The sequence below is a fragment of the Aptenodytes patagonicus genome, chromosome 3 (genome assembly GCF_965638725.1).
Source record: "Aptenodytes patagonicus chromosome 3, bAptPat1.pri.cur, whole genome shotgun sequence".
NCBI classification, from domain to species: Eukaryota; Metazoa; Chordata; class Aves; order Sphenisciformes; family Spheniscidae; genus Aptenodytes; species Aptenodytes patagonicus.
In genome coordinates, this window is record NC_134951.1 from 76,836,526 (window position 1) to 76,854,937 (window position 18,412).

At 35.4% G+C, this 18,412-nt stretch overlaps 1 protein-coding gene across 1 annotated transcript in view; it reads right to left on the minus strand.

The window, feature by feature from the left end:
- The window catches only part of ADGB (androglobin), a 134,128-nt gene that overhangs the window by 105,957 nt on the left and 9,759 nt on the right, over positions 1 to 18,412 (minus strand). The window contains exons 2-5 of the mRNA XM_076335522.1: positions 8,999 to 9,149; positions 5,783 to 5,875; positions 3,366 to 3,437; positions 1,908 to 2,096 (exon numbers count right to left, since the gene is read on the minus strand). Coding sequence (XP_076191637.1) covers positions 1,908 to 2,096; positions 3,366 to 3,437; positions 5,783 to 5,875; positions 8,999 to 9,149 — 505 coding nt within the window. The remainder of the gene's footprint in view (positions 1 to 1,907; positions 2,097 to 3,365; positions 3,438 to 5,782; positions 5,876 to 8,998; positions 9,150 to 18,412) is intronic.

The following is an 18,412-nucleotide window of genomic DNA, read 5'->3' on the forward strand; positions in this document are numbered from 1 at the left end:
ACAGAAGAAATATTCATTGAATAACTGCTTGTTGGTGGTTTTTTCCTTAACATTGGCGTTCATGTTTTTATTATCAGTAACTTGCGATAGCCTGGTTTTAAATACTGTATATCAATACTATTAGCAACTTAAATTTAATTAGTAACTTCAGCCTGCTTAATCAGCTCTTTGCATTGTCTTAGCTGTTCACTTGTATTCATGAGCATTGATTTTCTTTTCTTTTTTCAAAAAAGCTTTTACACATTCTTTTTTAGGTTTTGTTTCCTTTTTTAAGTATAACTTTTTCTGTTTCCATGAATTCTACCTTTTTAGAAGTCCAATGGGATGCCTTTGAGTTTTCCTTAACACTTCCAACTTCATGTTTCCAACTGACTGTGTAAAAAATATTTTCAAGTTTGGGCAACTGGAAGTTAATAGGGTCAATTATATGTCTTAGTGTTTTGTGACATATTCTGTTTGCAAAAGACAAATGTAACCAGAATAACCCTAACAACATAGACAACTTCTAACTTTTAGGTCAGTGATTATTTCTTTGTTTATTAGTATGATGTTCAATATTAAATTGTGTTCCCTGTTGACTGTAAAATGCATGAAGTTATTGTCTGTTATCTTTAGAAACTAAATGGGATGTTTTGGTTTTACCAGTACATCTTCAGTAAATGGTCCTCTCACTGGAAGTCTTTAATGACCTTTAAATATAATTGGATACAAATAGCTCTGTAAAGTCAGCCGAGTTACTTGAACAATAAAAAACATTCTTAACCCTAATACACCAGAGCTGAGGGCCACTTGTCTGACTCCACTAAACATTTGCACCAAACCTTCCTATTCTGTCAGTCACTACACAGGAACAGAAATATTTTGCATATTATCTCAAAACAATTAATGCATGCACAAAAAAAATCAGCAGATGAAATTAAGACTGAAACAAAATGGGGTAAACTTAGTGAGAATTTAAATCATACAGTTTATAGTGCAGTGCAAACCTCACAATCAGTCTTCATATTTTTCTCTCTAGCAAAAATGAAATTATTTAGTAAAAACCAACCAACACTGAGAATTCAAGAGGTAAAAAGGAATTTCCATTCAGGTAGCACACACATATGATGCTTAGTTTCGTCATAACATTTTGAGACAGAGTAAAAAAACCCCAAAATATCAACAAGAAGTACTTTCATAAAACAAAAAGGTGTTAGAAAGAAACAAAAGAAAGTAAGTTTCTGTAAATGTGCCAAATTAAAACTAGTTTACACTGGACTATAAGAGGACACGTGATTTAGAAATCAAACCCTGTAAAAACAGGATGTCAAGTATCACACGCAGCTCAAAGAAACTACAAATGGTGAAAATTAATCACTTCTTAAAACAGCATTATTTTAACCACTCACTATATGATACAGAATGAACCAATTATTTTCTGTTAAATTTATTGAAATTGTACTTTGGGCTAAGGAATAACATTGAAAACTGCTGTTTGACACAAAAAAAAGATCACAAGTATCAGAAGATAAAAGTTATTTCAATAGATAATTTGAACATATGCAACATTAGCAACTGCCATTATTGGATCCTCTTTCTACAATGTAATAAACAAATGAACTCAAATGTAGTACCTTGTTGCAGTGCCCAGAGGGAAAAAATCTCCTAACAATCAGCAAAATTCTACATAATCTACAAAAAAAGAATATTGCCTTTTCAAGTAATAACTCTGATTTATCAAGTCCTAAGTTGTACAAAAATCACATGAACTGTAAAAGGCATTTTTATTAACATGCATCAACAATTTGTCAACACTTCTACTCCTACAAATCCATGTCTTTTCAATAATAATAAATACTTACCCTAACCATTAAAATTTGCCATGCTAGCTGCATAATATTTATATACTGTTAGAGGGAGGTACTCACCATCCAATAAAGTTTCACTACATATTTTCCATAGCTATTGTACAGTGGCATGTGTCCCCTGGTAGCTTTACATAAGGCATAAATGTGTTCCCATGGTTTCCAAAAAAGTGTGGATGTTCCATTAGTTAAGGCCTTTTCATTATATATCCTCCAGACTGCGTAAATTTCACTTATAATCCATCTCATCAGCTGAAAACAGAGAAAAATAGAAAAAAAAAATTTTCGACTTACATCTTTTAGAAAAATAAAATCGAGTTATAATGATCAAAGAATAAAAAGCTCCTCTTTTAAATGAAGAAGTGACGTAAAAGTATAGCTATGGTTTCATGCAAAAATTAATTTCACTTCTACAACTTTTCTTAAAATCATCATAATATCTATCTACAATAGCAAAAACTTCATGAAACTAGGTAAAGGCACAATATAAATTATGCTGTTCATCATTTACCAAAGAAAAATGAAGACATATGATTTCAGCATAAATTATGTTACAGGACTTGTGAACTGTCACTTGTTTAATTGCTTATTACTAGATATAGCTGCTAAACATCAATATTGGCTTTAATACTTGTTATTTGTACCCAGTAAAAAACAATCCTAAATCATTAAAAGTATTTAATAATTTTAAAAATTTAAAATAAAAGCTTTAACTAATCATGCTTTAGTGCATGTGTTTTTCTAACATGCAGATTTCTGATGTATGCTATAGTTTCACAAGTATTACCAGACTTGTTTATTTATATAAACAAGAATGAGAATAAATATTTATTACAAGAAACTTGCCCTAAAATTAATTAGTGGTTCTGTGGACAGCAAAATATACATCGTCTGTTTCCTGGTGGCTTCTTCCCATACAATTTCTCTGGTGCTGAATTTTGAATTTGCATTGAAGCATTGAATGAAATAGAAATTATGAAGTAATATTATATTCAGTAAGGCACTCAGGTGCTTTCGTTCTACCTGCTTTATAGTTTCCCCTCATCTGTAGAAATGCAGTAAACATTTATTCAACTCTGGAGAGAAGGAAAAGACTGGCTGGGTGACAGAGATTTGCACATACATGCAGGCACACTAAGAACATGACTTCAGGAAAGCTTGAATGAAAAATATAAACCCTTTCTAATACAGTTTTTATTTGCTCTTGTCTTTAAAGAATATTATCCAGTAACAATCTTTGTAGTTCATAGACTGTATATTTTAAAAAAACCCAAAACCGTTTGGAAAATCTCTTACCATCATTGATTTAATTTTTCAAATTCCGAAAAAGGTAAACACTAATTATACAAATCTAGATAATTTCTTGCCATTTTATTCCCATCATTCTTTTTCACTTAAAAAATGTGTCACAACTTACTTCTTCATGGCAGAAATCTGGAGTGAAATCCAAAAAGTTAAAAAAAGTTAAGAAGAATGAAAGAAAATATTTTCAAAAAGGGACATTAATGTATTTCTACCTACCTCACTACAAAATATATGCTCATTTGCTGAAAAAAGGTCAAATGAGGTTTCATTTTTGACAACCACAGGAATCTAGGAGAAAGGAAATTAGTTAAGTCCATAGCTAAATTATCCGGAAAAAATTAAATGAACACTAACGTTTAACAGTAGTGACATACAAATGTTAGACAATTGGCAAACATTCATTAGACATCTGCAAACTAAAGGCTGTCAGTTTGCAAATCTTGTAGCTGCTTTGATATTTCTTAATAAAAATGTGTTAAAATGTAGCTGTTCGGAATTTTTAAAAAATCATTATTTTTACCAGGAGATTTAAAGAGTATCAAATGAAATAATTACATAATTAAATTGAGATTCCCTCAATTCATTCACAATATTTGCAGTTCTGCATTTAAATCATGATCATAACAGTGTCTCATACTTTGAGATTTCCTTGGCCCCCCACCAAGATTCAAAGGGATTTGTTTTCTCATGGTCAGTTAGATAGTGATATTGTCAGTATGAACGCTGACTTTATCAAACCTTTAACTGTATTACATAGTTTTGATGACTATTACTTGTTTATACAGTCCATTTTCTTTTTGTAAGCAGTTTAGAAATAACATACTAGGATTGTAGTTTATTGAACTAAATATATCTGCCTCTCATCACTTACTGGTGATCATTGCTTGCTTCTTTGCTTACCGCACTAAATCGGCTTGTTTACACTTTCTTTTACAGTTACTGATAGATTAGGTAGCAACATATACCATCTTAATAGCCTTTCATCACTTGACACATTAATTTTTAACAACTTACAAAATCTCTAGTAATCATAGCTTCTTGATCCAAAATACATTGGACCAAAACAAGCACCAAAGTTTTAGTCAGGTCTTAAAGAAAACAAATGCTTTCTTCGTAGTGCTCTAAAGATAGATTTTAAATAATTTTAAGACAGATATATGTTTCCATGGCTTTCTGGGCTGCCAGCTCTCTTGCCCCCATCTTTCAGATACCTCTACTGAGTTTATGCATTTTGGCAGCATTTCTCATCCAATCTTTTGATCTTGTCAATTACTCCCCTGACCTCCCCCTCTCCTTTCTCCATTAAAAATTAAAATTGGACCTGTTTGGTATCTAGTTAATAAAAAATGGAACTGACAAGCTGACAAAAGGAAAACTGACAAGCCTGAAAAAGTTGGAAGGGTGGTCAAAGTGTTTTAAAACTTCAGCATTTCATCTGAAGCAAAAACGCTTTAAAACTTAGATTAGCAACAGCATTGGAGAACACTAACCTTTGAAATGGTAGGCTGTTTATTTTCTTTGCAATTATTTTTAAATATAAACTGAGTAAGAGCTTTGCATAATTTTAAAATGTTATGGTTACCTTCCAGACAAGTACTGTCAAAGACATGGACATGTTCTGTATGCAGACTGGAGAAATACAATAGTTGAAGCGAGAAAAAGTACTATATTTCTGGTAAAGCTAATTTATGGTTTCAGGATAGATATTTACTTGAGATACTTGCTCAAGGGAAGCCTTAGTTGGAACAGACAGAACTTGTTTTGCCATGACACTGATTTTTAAGTGAGAAAACAAGAACACAAAGAAAAACAGGAAGGCATCTCTCTGTCCAGGTGTCTTCTAAATGAATGTGGAGTTAAAACACAGAGCAGACTTGTGAGGATACACTACCATGGTGTTTTGCACCAGGAGGTGCTGGTCCATGGTGATTCTGGTAAGAAAGGCACTCAGACTCCGTATAGTATCATTTAAAATGCTATTATTAGAGCTAACTATAAAGAAAGGGATTAGTATAATATAATTATTATATAATATTATATAATAATTAGAATAATTAGATAATCTTATGTCCTTTTAGACACTGGGAACCCCAAGTTGTACAGAATCAAACAGGCTTCTGATCCCTGTGCAGCATTCTGTGCAGACCCCATCCATTGAAAGGGTTACCCCATTTTGCTATTATTGAGCTATGATGTGATTTGAGCTATTACAGGACTTTCTTACAAGAAAACAACTGTTTTCATAATTTCTACTGTAAAACAGAAAGGATGTTCACATAAGAACTTCCTGCTGCACTTGGATAAAGGCAAGGAGATGCAGGTGGTGTAATTGCCAGTAACAAGAGGGAGCTGCCTGCAGGCTCCTCCCTTACAATACGCTGGCTGAGTTTATCCAGCGGCCAGGGATCACGCCCGGCACCAAGCAGGCCTGAAGGACAAGCTGTGTGTGCAGCACAGGTTAACTGCTACATGGATCACTGGCTCCTCGGCGTACAACGGTCTCCTGGACAGCATGACTATGCATGGTCAAGAGGGTTTTATTTGTTGAACTAATTTCCTCTACAGATTTTCCTCTACTTGTGACATAGCTAGGCGAGTAGCATTTTTTCATTACGACCTTGCTCGTTTCTTACCTTATTTGTTAAAAACTCATGTGGACGTTTCCATGAATGCACTTTTAAGGATCCTGGCAAGTCTATTTTCCCTTCAGGATCCTCAAAGACACACTACATAAAACATGCATGAACAAAAACGGAACATTTTTTATTAATTACAGTATTGTGTCTTCTGTAAGATTTAAAATAATATATTGTTCACACGATAATTCACTTAAGGGGAAAAATAGCATAAAAAGGAACTAATAGTATCTATCACTGAACTAAAAGAGCTCAAAGCCCAAACTGAAGATTCAGCACAAAAACTGCTTGTATTGTTCTGAGAAGTCTATGTGGCCTGCACTGTCTAAATAGGTCTATATAAAATGTTTCCCTTTTTTCCCCACCTTTCAGAGAAACCTCCCAAAAAACGGTTGAAGCTTTTAATTCAGGCATTCTTCTACCAAGTTGTTTCTAAGTACTTTTTCTAAATCACTTATTTCTAAAGCTTTTTAAATTGAAGACTGAAAATAAATATCTAAAGCAATAGACAGAAAAAAAGCAGGTTCCACACATTTTAAACTGCTACAGAAACCATTAGAGACAGTCTCATATAATTTTCAAACTTCCATTTCCAAAGCGATACTTATTCTCCATGTGAACAGAAGGTGTCAGGATATATATCTGTTTACTTAATAGTACTATGTAGGATGAGGAGATGCCTCTGATAGAATCATAGAATAGAATCATAGAATCATTGAGGTTGGAAAAGACCTCTAAGATCATCGAGTCCAACCGTCGACCCAACACCACCACCCACTAAACCATGTCCCTAAGTGCCTCATCTACTCGTCTTTTAAATACCTCCAGGGATGGGGACTCAACCACTTCCCTGATACTGCTGGTGCTGACTGAGAAACTAACAGGTTACGTGGTTAGTGCCTTTTATTTGTGCCTGAAATTTTAAATAGCTTTTTAGGCATGTTATACATTTTGGTGTGTTTCACAGGCCACTATGCATTCTATTTATCTTCTACAGACCAATCAAGAGAAAGAGTTTCTGGGAAGGAAAAACTATGATGCTTTGAGTGCTTACTGATTAAAGGAAGGCAAAAGAAAATATATTACAAAAGCATAAAAACCAAACCCAAACCAAAGACTCCAAAATAGTATTTTTGCTGCATTTTTTTATTTGTTTCATTGTGTAAGTTCCTTCAACATACCAATCCGCAACAATTTAAAGTACCTGAAGGAAGCAAGATACTTTGGGGGGGGGGGGGGGGAGGGGAAGAACCTTTTAGGAATAATTATTTTTCTGAAAGCTTAAAGGAAGCCTTGTAAACTGGACCATACAGAACTGTATTAACAGAGTTTATACTCTGCTTTCAGAGACATCCAACCCTGACTACACAGTGTAATAGGAAAGTGTAGCACTTAAACACTAGATAAACCAGAAAAAGGAGGCAGGTGAGAATGACATAACACTACGCAAAGAAACACTAGAAAAACCAGAGATACACCTTTCTTTAGCTTACAAGTGCAAAAATACTTTGAAGAAGAATATTGTAGGTTCAGCTAAACTTGGCTGACAAAATCAGGTTTAACTTATCTTCTATTTAAGGTGGCTATAAGAGACAACTGCCAGGTCTCAGGAGTTCGTGCTCTAAGGACAGGAGCCTCAACCACAAGTTCTACAGGAAGGACAGGTAAGAAACAGGCACAAGAGAAACAGCCAAGGTCAGGTGCACAATCTCAGCAGCACACTGCGCTGCTCTAAGAGTGGCTATTGTGTAGGTGTGCTTGATAAAAGAGCTTTAGTGTAAGAAGGAAAGAGATCACTTCTGATTGATTCCTCTTCCCACAGAACAAAATAGGATTGTTTATATTCTTGTTCTAAGCATACTCAAAGGTACTGGATGCCATCGCTAATTCTGTTTCTAACTGAAATACCATATACGATGTTGAATTCTGGCTAGCTGCTTGGATCAAAAGAGGCCACATTGGAAAATTATTTAGATCTGTAAATTCGTCTGCTGTGACCAACATATTTCACAACTCCTTTAAACAGGTAAAAAGAGCAATGTTTCATATAGCGTGTGGCTGAAGAACTGAATGATCCAGTAAACACCTCAGAATGCCTCTTATGCTAAAAAAGAAGAAAGATTTTCAGTTACAATTATTTTAAAATTTTATCTATTATAATAATGTCTGGCAGACCTAACAGATTAGTGCTAGATAAATGTTTAGAGTACAGCCCAAAGACACCAAATGTGGTAACGGAACAGAAGAAAGACACAAAGGAAAATTATTTACCTGTCAAGTTAATGGCAGCATTCAGTACAGAACCTATAACTTCTCTCAAAAGAGTACTTTGGCCCCATAGGGCTACAATGTATTTAAGCTTGGGATAAGGAAAAAAAAAATCTACAAACACATAGGCTAACATACACATAGCACACAAGAATATATACAGAACAAACATATGAACAATGCAGAATTTGCATATAAAATAATGATTAAGCACGGTATTAAATGGATTTTAAATATCACTTGAAAATGCTACGTTTAAGAAACTCTTTAAGAAATAATTTTACTACTACTCTGCATAAAACGCACATAACATCCTCTAATGATAACCAGTTTGAAGGAGTAAAAATCCAGATGAGATTTAAAAGTCATTCCAAAGTTGGAAAGACTGAGGAATTTTTCTGCATCTGGTAGGTGCTTACTTTCTACAAAATAACTATATCCCCTCATACCATTCTCTGCACACTAGAACTGCAGACAGTGTTTCACATGTCCAGAAACTGAGGCGTGCAAAAGAAAAGACTTCAAAATCCATTTTTCCCATAATAAAAATGAGTGCATTTAACCTTTTGAGTCCACAGAAACTGCAGTGCCCAGAGAAGGGATTGCTCTGACATACTACAACAGTTCAGCTGCTCCCACATCCCCCGTTTCAATTATGTTATGGAATAGATTTTGGGGTTTCATTTTTTTTAACAATTAATGTGCACACATTAATGCACACACATATGTTAACAGCTCTTTTAAGAAGCAACAAATAAACAATGCACAATACTTTCAGTTTATTATTTTAGTTCAGCAGGGAACTATTTAAACTTAGTGAAAAGATATGATTGAAAATTAATATATTCATCAGTAACAAATTACTTTGAAGTTGTGACAAATACTCTATTAAATACAGGTACAAAATACGAAGTGGAAATAATATATATATGTCACACAACTTACTGAAATGGGACTTTTTCCAGTTTTTTCTTTCTCTTTTCCAGCTTTTCCAGTATCCCATTTTTCTGCATTGATATCTGCTTCATTCCATTCTGGCCAAATAGGAAATCTCCATTTCTCATTGGAAGCACCTACATGGGAAGGCATGGTTGCCCTGGGAAACAAACAGAGGCATGCATAAAAATGAACAGTATATTAGGCAAGGGTAGTAGGGAGATTCCTATCTCATAAAACATTCTTTTTTTCATGTACTGTAATAAAAATTTTAGTGTTAGTAACTACAATAACTTTTTGTCACTAAGATAAGCAAGCCTATAGAAGTGCTAGATGGCATTATTAGGTACAAACCAACAAAATATTTAAATGCATTTATATGAGGAATCCTGATGAAGTAAATGGGACAGCTGAAGCACAAAAGCAGAATCCAAGGGCACAGTTTCCTCCCTCTTCCTTTTCCCCTGATTCAAGCCACGCGGTTCTGCTTCCTCTCCTGTGCCAGTCCTAGCATTCACAACCCAATTCAACTCACTCATCCAATCGAAGGCTTTCCTTTTATTTTTTTTTTCAATTTTTTTTTTCTGACTTACTTACTTTAACCAACCAAAAGGAGCTTGCCATGGATAAAAGACATATTGGGGAATAGGACTCCCACTTCTAGGCACCTGTGAGCTGCTAGACCAGCCAGTTCTGTCTCCAGTTAGTTTCATTCTCAGAGCCTCTTGTGCTAGCAGTACTCTCACTACCTTCTTGGGATTCACAGCTCCAGTAAAAAGTTTGCTGAGACTGCAGGTATTTTCACAAGGTTAATACACAACATGTTCATAGCTACCAACTAGCACTAGTAGTACCTGTGCACATTATTTTTCCAGTGCATACAAAGGGCTGAAAAACTGAATTAGGTAGAATGAGAATACAGCAGCTCCTTCCCCCTTAACTACCAAACCTGGAAGCAGACGAAGTATGTGCAGGTCACATGTTAATTATATTCTCCCGGACCCACTGGCAATAAACTGGAGACGTAGTCCACTCTAAAGAACAAAAGGAAGAAGCTGCAGGGACCAGAGAAGCAACCTGGCACCAAAAACTGAGCAAAAAGGTTTAAATAAACCTTATTGCAGAAAAAACATATGGACTTCAACTAGTTGGGCAAAAGGACTAAGGTCAGAATTTCCTCTTTGATATTCAGCAGTGTTCTACAGCAGAAATGCAATAATAGACAGATACTTTTTTACTACTGGAGCTTTAACAATATACTTAGATGATATTTCTATTTCATTATGTACATCAGCTATAAAAAGCTAAAGATATTGTAATTTTCTCTTTCCTTTCCTTATACCACACACTTTTTTTTTTTTTTTTAAAAATGAGAAACAGCAGAATTCCTACAAATATGTCCAGGAAATCAGGAAGATAACATTGTTTTGGGCTACAGCTGGAGGGCTATTTTTACAAACTGGTGCCAAGAAATATTTATTTTAAAAATAAAAACTTAATTTTTTTAGAAACTGACATCTTCAGGAGATTTGAAAGTGAAAGCTTCCATTTTTTTTATTTGAGAACAGGTTTTTTTAACTCCTGGCCATATATTGCATATCATATCATGTGGATATTTATACTGATATACAAATCATCAGTGATATCATATAAAACCATACTCACATTTTAAATTTCAGAATTATAGCTTCCTCTTGAGATTTTGGTGACTCCACAGAAAAAAAAATGAACGCTGATTATGACTTACGGTATCACTCAGATTGCACAAAGCATTTCAGATAAAATGGTCACAGTGTCAAAATTCACATATGCTCTTTTTTAGCTGTTGTACACAATATTCAGTCATTGTTCCTATATAGGTGCAACATTAATTATAACTACATTCTAAAGAGAAATACAGACTATATAAATTAGTAGTCCGGCTAGGAGAAAAGGGCGTGTAGCAAGTGACACCTCAAAATACTATTAAGCCCCATGTCCCAGAAGGTGGAAGCAGGGGCAAGTCACTTGGGGAACAGAGACATTGCTCAAGTGTAGAGCAATGAAATTACAAAATCAAAAGCTCAGCTGGAGTCAAAATAAACAAAGGACATTAAGGGCAAGGAAAAAAGCTTCTGTAAGTACACTGGCAGCAAAAGGAAGACTAAGTAAGGAAAGTGCATGTCCGCTGCTTAATGGGGTAGGGAACTTAGTGACAAAGGACATAGGAAAAGCCAAGATACTTAATGCCTTTTAGTGTCTTGGATTTTGTTGGCAAATTTGGCTCTCAGGACTCCCGGTCCATGAGTCCACTAACAGAGTCTGTGGGAGTGAAGCATTATCAACAGTAGAAGAAAGCAGCTAGGAGGCACTTAAGCCAACTGGACACACACAGGTCCACGAGACTAGTTGGGATGTGAGCAAAGGTACTGAGGGAGCTGACCGGCGTCACTCTAAGGCTCCTGTGGATCATATTCAAAAGACCGTAGCAATCGGGGAAAGTTTCTGATAACTGGAAAAAGGCAAACATCACACCCATCTTCAAAAATGCTAAGAAGGAGGATCTGGGGAACTACGGTGCTTGAAGATACTTTAAACTCAAATGGACAAGGACCTAAGCAACCTGATCTAAGCCGGCCCTGCTTTAAGCAGGGGGTTGGACTAGATGGCTTCCAGAGGCCCCTTTCAATCAACATTTTTCTGTGATTCCATAATACTTTGTTGTTAGCAATAATAAGGACAAAGACATAGGTAAAAATAAAGATTTCTCACTGTCTAGGCAATAACTACATTCATCCACACTACCAGTCACTCTTACTGGAAGTCAGCTGTGAAAATTCAATACCATCTGTGCCTTCTGCTGTGCAAATAAAAATATAGCTTCTACCACTCTAACTGGAAGGAAGATGTATTCTCTGGAGCGACACCTGGCTTTGCTTTTCCATCTTTGCCATCTCAGTCGTCTGTAAATAGCCTCCAGACTCTCTCTATTATGTTTGATCTTTCATTAATGGTATTATTTTTTCCCCAGCATTTTCTTGTAGACTCAAATGATGCTTCATTCTATATTCAATAATACTTAACAAGCCATTGAAAAACCTGAAGTGTTTATCAGTTTCCTTGGATTACTAGGAATGTCTATATCCGTTCCAGTTGTTTCAAAGAATCTGCTGTATCTGCATTAACTGCATGCATGAAGAATGATGAAAAACAGAATGCTAACTGTACCAACAGCTTCAACATTTGTGATATTTTGAAACTTTGCCCCTTTCAACATTGATTTAAACACAACTCCTGGCAGCTTCTTATATATACTTATAAGTAAAAAATGACAAGTTAAAATTCTTACTTCTACTTTTTTCTTATTTCAGATGAAATATCAATGACACGTGCAGTGATTTTAACTATTCAAGGACTACTTCTAATTTTTGTATCTTTTTTCTCCATCTAAGTCTGCATTTTCTCTTTTAAATATTTATAGAGAAGCATGGAAGTTTCACTCAATAATAATAATAATAATAATAATAATAATAATAATAATAATAATAATAATGAAGTTCTGAAACCATTCCCAAAGACAATTAAATAATAATTGCAATAATTGCTGTAAGATTTCTGACTGCTTTGGGACAATAATGGAACAATAAAAAAGCATGTTTTTATAAAACAACGAGAGATAGAAAGACTTGCCTAGCTTACTATCCCACTAAGACAGAAAATTACTTTACAATACACTTTGACGTAAGAGAATACCCTCAACACTAACAATGTGGAAGATGTGGAAACAGTGCTATCTATGACTGAGATGTCTAAACTAAGTTGGGGAAGCCCAACGCTCCTGCTTCTCAAAAAGGATGATGCAGTAAGATTTTGGAAAAATTCATAAAAGAACTCCAATTTAATTGGACTCCAAATATAAATGAATATGTGAAAAAAGACAGCTAATTTATTAAAATACTGTATTTGAATAAGGCTATTAAGAAGTTCTTTTATTACAAGAATTGAATAATGTGATTCATTGAGAATTCTTTGAAACAAACTAACAGACACAAGGACAATGCAAAGCATTACTGGTATTTTATGCTCAAGCTGGATGGCTTCATTGTGCAACAGTATTTTAAACACCAATTTACTGGCAAACTTCTTTTTAATCCTGTGCTAAACCCTAAAGGAGAAAAAGGAATAATAAATTGCCAAATAAGGGAAACACTATGAAGTTGGCACTAACTCACCTCTGACCCTCTAAGCAGCTTCTCCAAGAATACTGGTACAATTGATATAGTGCCAACAGGGGAAATAGGGAATGGCAGGATAGACAAAGACAACAGGAAAAAAAAAGGCAGACAGATTATGAACTAAGTTTCTCAGAGACTCCAGGTTTAATAGAGAGACAGGCCCACAAGGTACTGGAAGTGTGCTCTCTCAAGTTAAACATAGTCATTTAGCCTGTAGACATATACACTTCAGCTGCTCACCCACTCTGTAAGCAAGATCTTGTCAATATGGTCAATGGAGTCTAGGGAGCAAATATTTTCTTCTTAAAGTAGATAAATCTACCTGTAAACTATCTGTGACCATTCCTCACAGAGAGAACCCAGCAACATTGAAGGGAGTCTTCTCAAGAGAATTACAGAAGTATTGGTATTTAGTTTCAGAACAGCGTGGCTACTCCACCTTCCTCTCCCAGTACTCATGTTATTCTGGATCACCAGACAACCATAATTTTGTGACACATGAAAATAACTGATGCATTATGCAGGTTTTTTAGAACGGAGGAAGACACCATTCTTTCTATTTCATTATTTCCTGCAGATAAAGATTGAATACTCTCTTTCCTAACCCCTCCTTGCAAAAGTTAGATGCACCTTTAATCTTGCTTAGCATTTTGATGCAGGCACTTTCCTTAACAGTAAAACAAAACAAAACCCCCAAAAAAGGAAGGAAAAAAGAATTAGTTTTTCACTTTTGCTTAGATGAGCAGATCTGAAGATGGAAATGAGACATCTTCTCACAGTAATTTTGATTGGGAGTATTGAAACAGATAAAATTGTTTAATAGTTCAATAATACCAGCATTGCTTCCACAATGACTCTCGGACTTTATGCAGAAATCTGGTTGGAGCCTTGAAAGATAAAAGTGCTTCAGTTTCTTCTGTCTCCATGGCTGTACTTTGGAAGTTAGGAAAAAAACACCCAGGGATTCCACCATATTGATGACTTCTTCAGGGTTTCTGGTTAGTTATTTGCAAATGGATATATCCAATCTTTTTTATTCTTTCTGTGATCCTTGTCATTCCTTATGACACAGGTTGCAAAGATGATATTTTTTGCAGCTAAATACTTTTCAGTTTCTATTTTCATTAAGGTTTTATTTGTTTATTTCTATTAAAACTACTTACGTTTCAAAGTTTAAGATCTGCTTTATATTATCATTCTAAGAAATCAATACAGAGGTTTTCATGGTCTTAGGACATAGCACTGGGATCTCTGCCTGAGGATTGAGATGCAAAATTGAAAGCTAAGTTTTGATTAACTTAATGAATTGCTACTCAGCAGCTGAGCTACAGTTACTGTCTATATATCTGTTCTTGGCTAACTTCAACTATGGAGTACAATATGTGTTTGCTTAAAGCATATTTTGGAGAATCAAAAGACTGAGCATTGGTATCTGTAACAGCAACTGTTTAAACAAACCAGCCATTTTATTTGCAGTATGATACATTTAGGTGGTACAGTATGATTAGGTATCTATATGCTAGCCTTTCTGTAGATGCAATGATTGTGAGTTTAGTCTTCATTTGATTCACTCTATTAAGAATTTGTTTATCTCCACAGCAGGGCATTTGTTGCTAAGTAACTGCCAACAAGCCATCACTTCATCCCATCTTAGTGCTCCCTGTAGGTGTTTTAAATGGTCACCAACATTACCCATAGCATGTTTTAAAGATTAAAAAATAAAACGTGAATTTGATCATAACAATACCCCAACAGAAGACAAAATCTATTTGATGCTCATAATTTTCACATTGTTCCCTGGACAGTGTTGCCAATCTTTTATCTTTCATTAAATACTATCTATTCTTTCCATGAAATGTCTGCAACCACTACACTGTACAGCTTAGTTTCATTCAAACCCCAGAAAATACACTATTAACATATATCTGATGTCACTCTTACCACGGTTCTTGGGATGGCCAATAATTACCGGAAATGATTCGGTAACAGGACATGATATTTAGGTAACTAATACCTGGCAGGACAGTGAAGGAGGCTCAGAGCTGAAACTTTTATCCTTCTTTCCTCCTTCCACTCCTCTAGATACTCTGAACTCCTCTATATGTACAGAAGTAAGAGCAATCTGAAGTGACGGATCTCACATCTCATATTCCCCATTGGATACCAATGTTGGGACACAGGGAAAGGAGAATTTTGGGCTTTTTCCACTTACCGGGAAGCAACAAAGAAAAATGCGTCCCTTCCCTTGGATTGTTTGAGCAGTCAGAAGAAACAATTTCTGGCCCCAGTAAAGGCTTTTATATTGGGAAAAAGAGGGCAGAGAACAAACAGATGGCTCCACTTCTCCTCCAAACGTGTCCTGGGGGGTAAGCTACTTAAGTTTTTCTCTAATCTCTTCAGAACTCAAAGACAAAAGGCCCCTTTGAAGACTTTATTTATGGCAGAAAGTTCTTTTAAACTCCAATCATTGAAATAGTATTTCAAAAGTAGCATCTGAATATCTTAGAAACCCACGGCAAAAACCATGGCAACACTCAGGTTCATAAGAATCTGGAAAGGATATGAGAACATTGGACCAAGTATCAGTGACTCTGCTGCAAAATGATTTGCTCTTTTTCTTCATACCTACTGCCATTCTTCAGAAGAGGAAGGAACAGAATGAGTCATGATCAGACGATCTAATACGCAGATAAGGCAATACAGTCTTCTCTTTATTATTAATATAGTCAGCAGCAATTCAAAAATAAAACCAAAATATGTATGTGATGTTTACAGTAACTTACCATTATTCTTATCTCAGACACTGGAGCCAAAACCTAAAGAACCCTGTGTGGAAACAACATACGCTAGTCTAAATGCTCAGAGCTCTCATGGTCGGGGAGAGACTCAAGCCATGGATGCAGTTCAGGCACAATGAGCAGAACAAATCATTGTCAAGCATCTAAGTTGCAATGACAGCTGCTTGCAAAGCCTATGACAACAGGTTTTGTTGTCGTTTCACTTTTGTGTATTGGGGTAGGATTTCTTCCTAAAAAGCGCAGAGTGCTTTCTGTGTGAAGCAAGATCAAACTGTGGAAAATTAAAGTGATGACAGAAAGAAAAGATGAATACAACGATTATTCTTTATAGGCATATTATTTTTAAAGGAGTCTGTATTTTGGATCACTACTTTCAAGTGTAATATTCTCATTTCTAAACATAGCTGACATCCTTGTAGGTGTTAAACTACTAACAGACTTCAGTAACTTGCCAAGAATGAGCCTATTTCAAATGCTTACGCACATTTGGAAAGAGAGAATGGTAACCTAGCCTCACATTTAGCCTTGCCAGCTAGAAGTCCATGTGTTTTCTTTTTTTTTTTTTTAACCTGCATATTAATGGGAGGCGAGATGTTCATTCCTGGTTTTCCTTCCAGGTTATAGAAGGGGAAAAAAAAAAAGCTACATGCCAAATCCCTTGCCCAAGTTGTACACAGTGGTGTCTCCTGGACATTATTTCAAAGAAAAATTGATGGAAAGTAGTGGCCTAGAAGCATTGTGGGGTTTAAAACCTTTTTTTTTTTTTTTTTAGTTTGTTCTCCTTATTTTCAGCCTGATTCCATTTCTTGTCCTAGAAATATGGTCTGAATTTTGGTCTTTATCATTTTAAAATTCCAGCTAAATTTGAGTATCTTTCTTAAAAGTTTGGATCAGTTGTCATCAACATAATTCAGACTTGCTGTTTTGATCCATTTATACCAACTATACCTTTTTGCTATATAAAAATCTGAACTGACAAAAAAGTCAGAAATTGAATATAAAAAGCAGAATAGAGTACTAGACTGGTGCCACATGTTAGAGAAAAAAGATGAAGATGCATTCAAAAAACTGATGACAAATACAGTGATAAGACAACTCAATATTTCATACAGATCACAATAGATTTATCTTGTGTGACTAAATCTTAGCAAAGCTAAAACAAAAATACATTTTTTCGTGGAAGAAAATTCCATGATTTTTTGGAAGAATTAATGTAAAATCCAACCTTCATGCTCATAGTAAGCTCATATACAGTGTTAGAATTTTGGACTCTCTTAACCTTCTATTTTTGCATTCCAGGAAGAAGAATAGTTTGTATTGCATAAACTCTCATTAGTAAGTGGCTCAAAGACAGAAGCAAAATCAGGTGAAGTTACAGACTTCAGAAAAAATAGTGTGGACGCTGCTGCTTTCAATGGCAGCACAAGTCAAACTCTGTAGCCTGTGAGAGCAATGCTAAAAAAGCTCAGCTTGTCATTTTCAGTGGCAAGAGCCAGCTGTAGTAAAAGTTCTCTGCTCCTGATTCTATGGAGCCAAAGGACTGCTCTCAAAAAGCTTTTAATATGGAATGGAAAAAAATACTATTTTACATATTTGAAAAACACTCTTGATAATGGAAGGTATTGGATAGCCTGGAAGCATTCATTTGCCAGCCTTTCATATTCTACCACACTGGAGGTCACTTAGACTTTTAAAAGACATCCCTCAAAAATATTTTTTTTTTAATTTACAATCCCAAGAGTGGAACAGTGAAGATTAATCGCAAGAGATGCTTGCCAAAGCAGAAACCTTGTCATATCTAGCTCTTAAATGAGCACTTTATCTATAGAAACAAAAGTAGTTTATAGAGGAGGGCTTTATATCCAGTTTTACAGGTAGAAATATGATATACCAAGACCTAGCCAGAGTCATAGCAAAGGCCTGGAAAGAAGAGTGCCTATTCTGGTGATTTTCAGCTGCCAATATCAGCCAAGAGAAGTGACCTCTGACTGATTCTTCCAAGGTGGTTGACTCTGGGTTGTGCTCCAGGTGGGACTGTCGTCAGCTGGCCTAAATCCTTTATGGTTGCCTGGTTTCAAAAGGTGGAGGTGACAGGCCAAGTGAACGGAGTACAGACTGACATAGGCACCAAGGGGTCCCAGCTGCATCTTGCAGTCTTTCAACAAGTCACAGGTCTGAGTGCAAGTAACATCTACATCCAATTTGCAGGCCAAATTTCTGTTTGATCAATGCACTGTCCTTCCAACTAGCAGAAAATGACTACAGGTTATATAGTTCTCAGTTAATGATAACACTTCAACATCAGATGCTGTCTGTCTTCATGATAGATCAATTAAGATCTCTGTTCAAGTACAGTCAAGGAAAGCAAATAAAACACTAGGACACATTAGAAGCAGGATGTCCAATACATG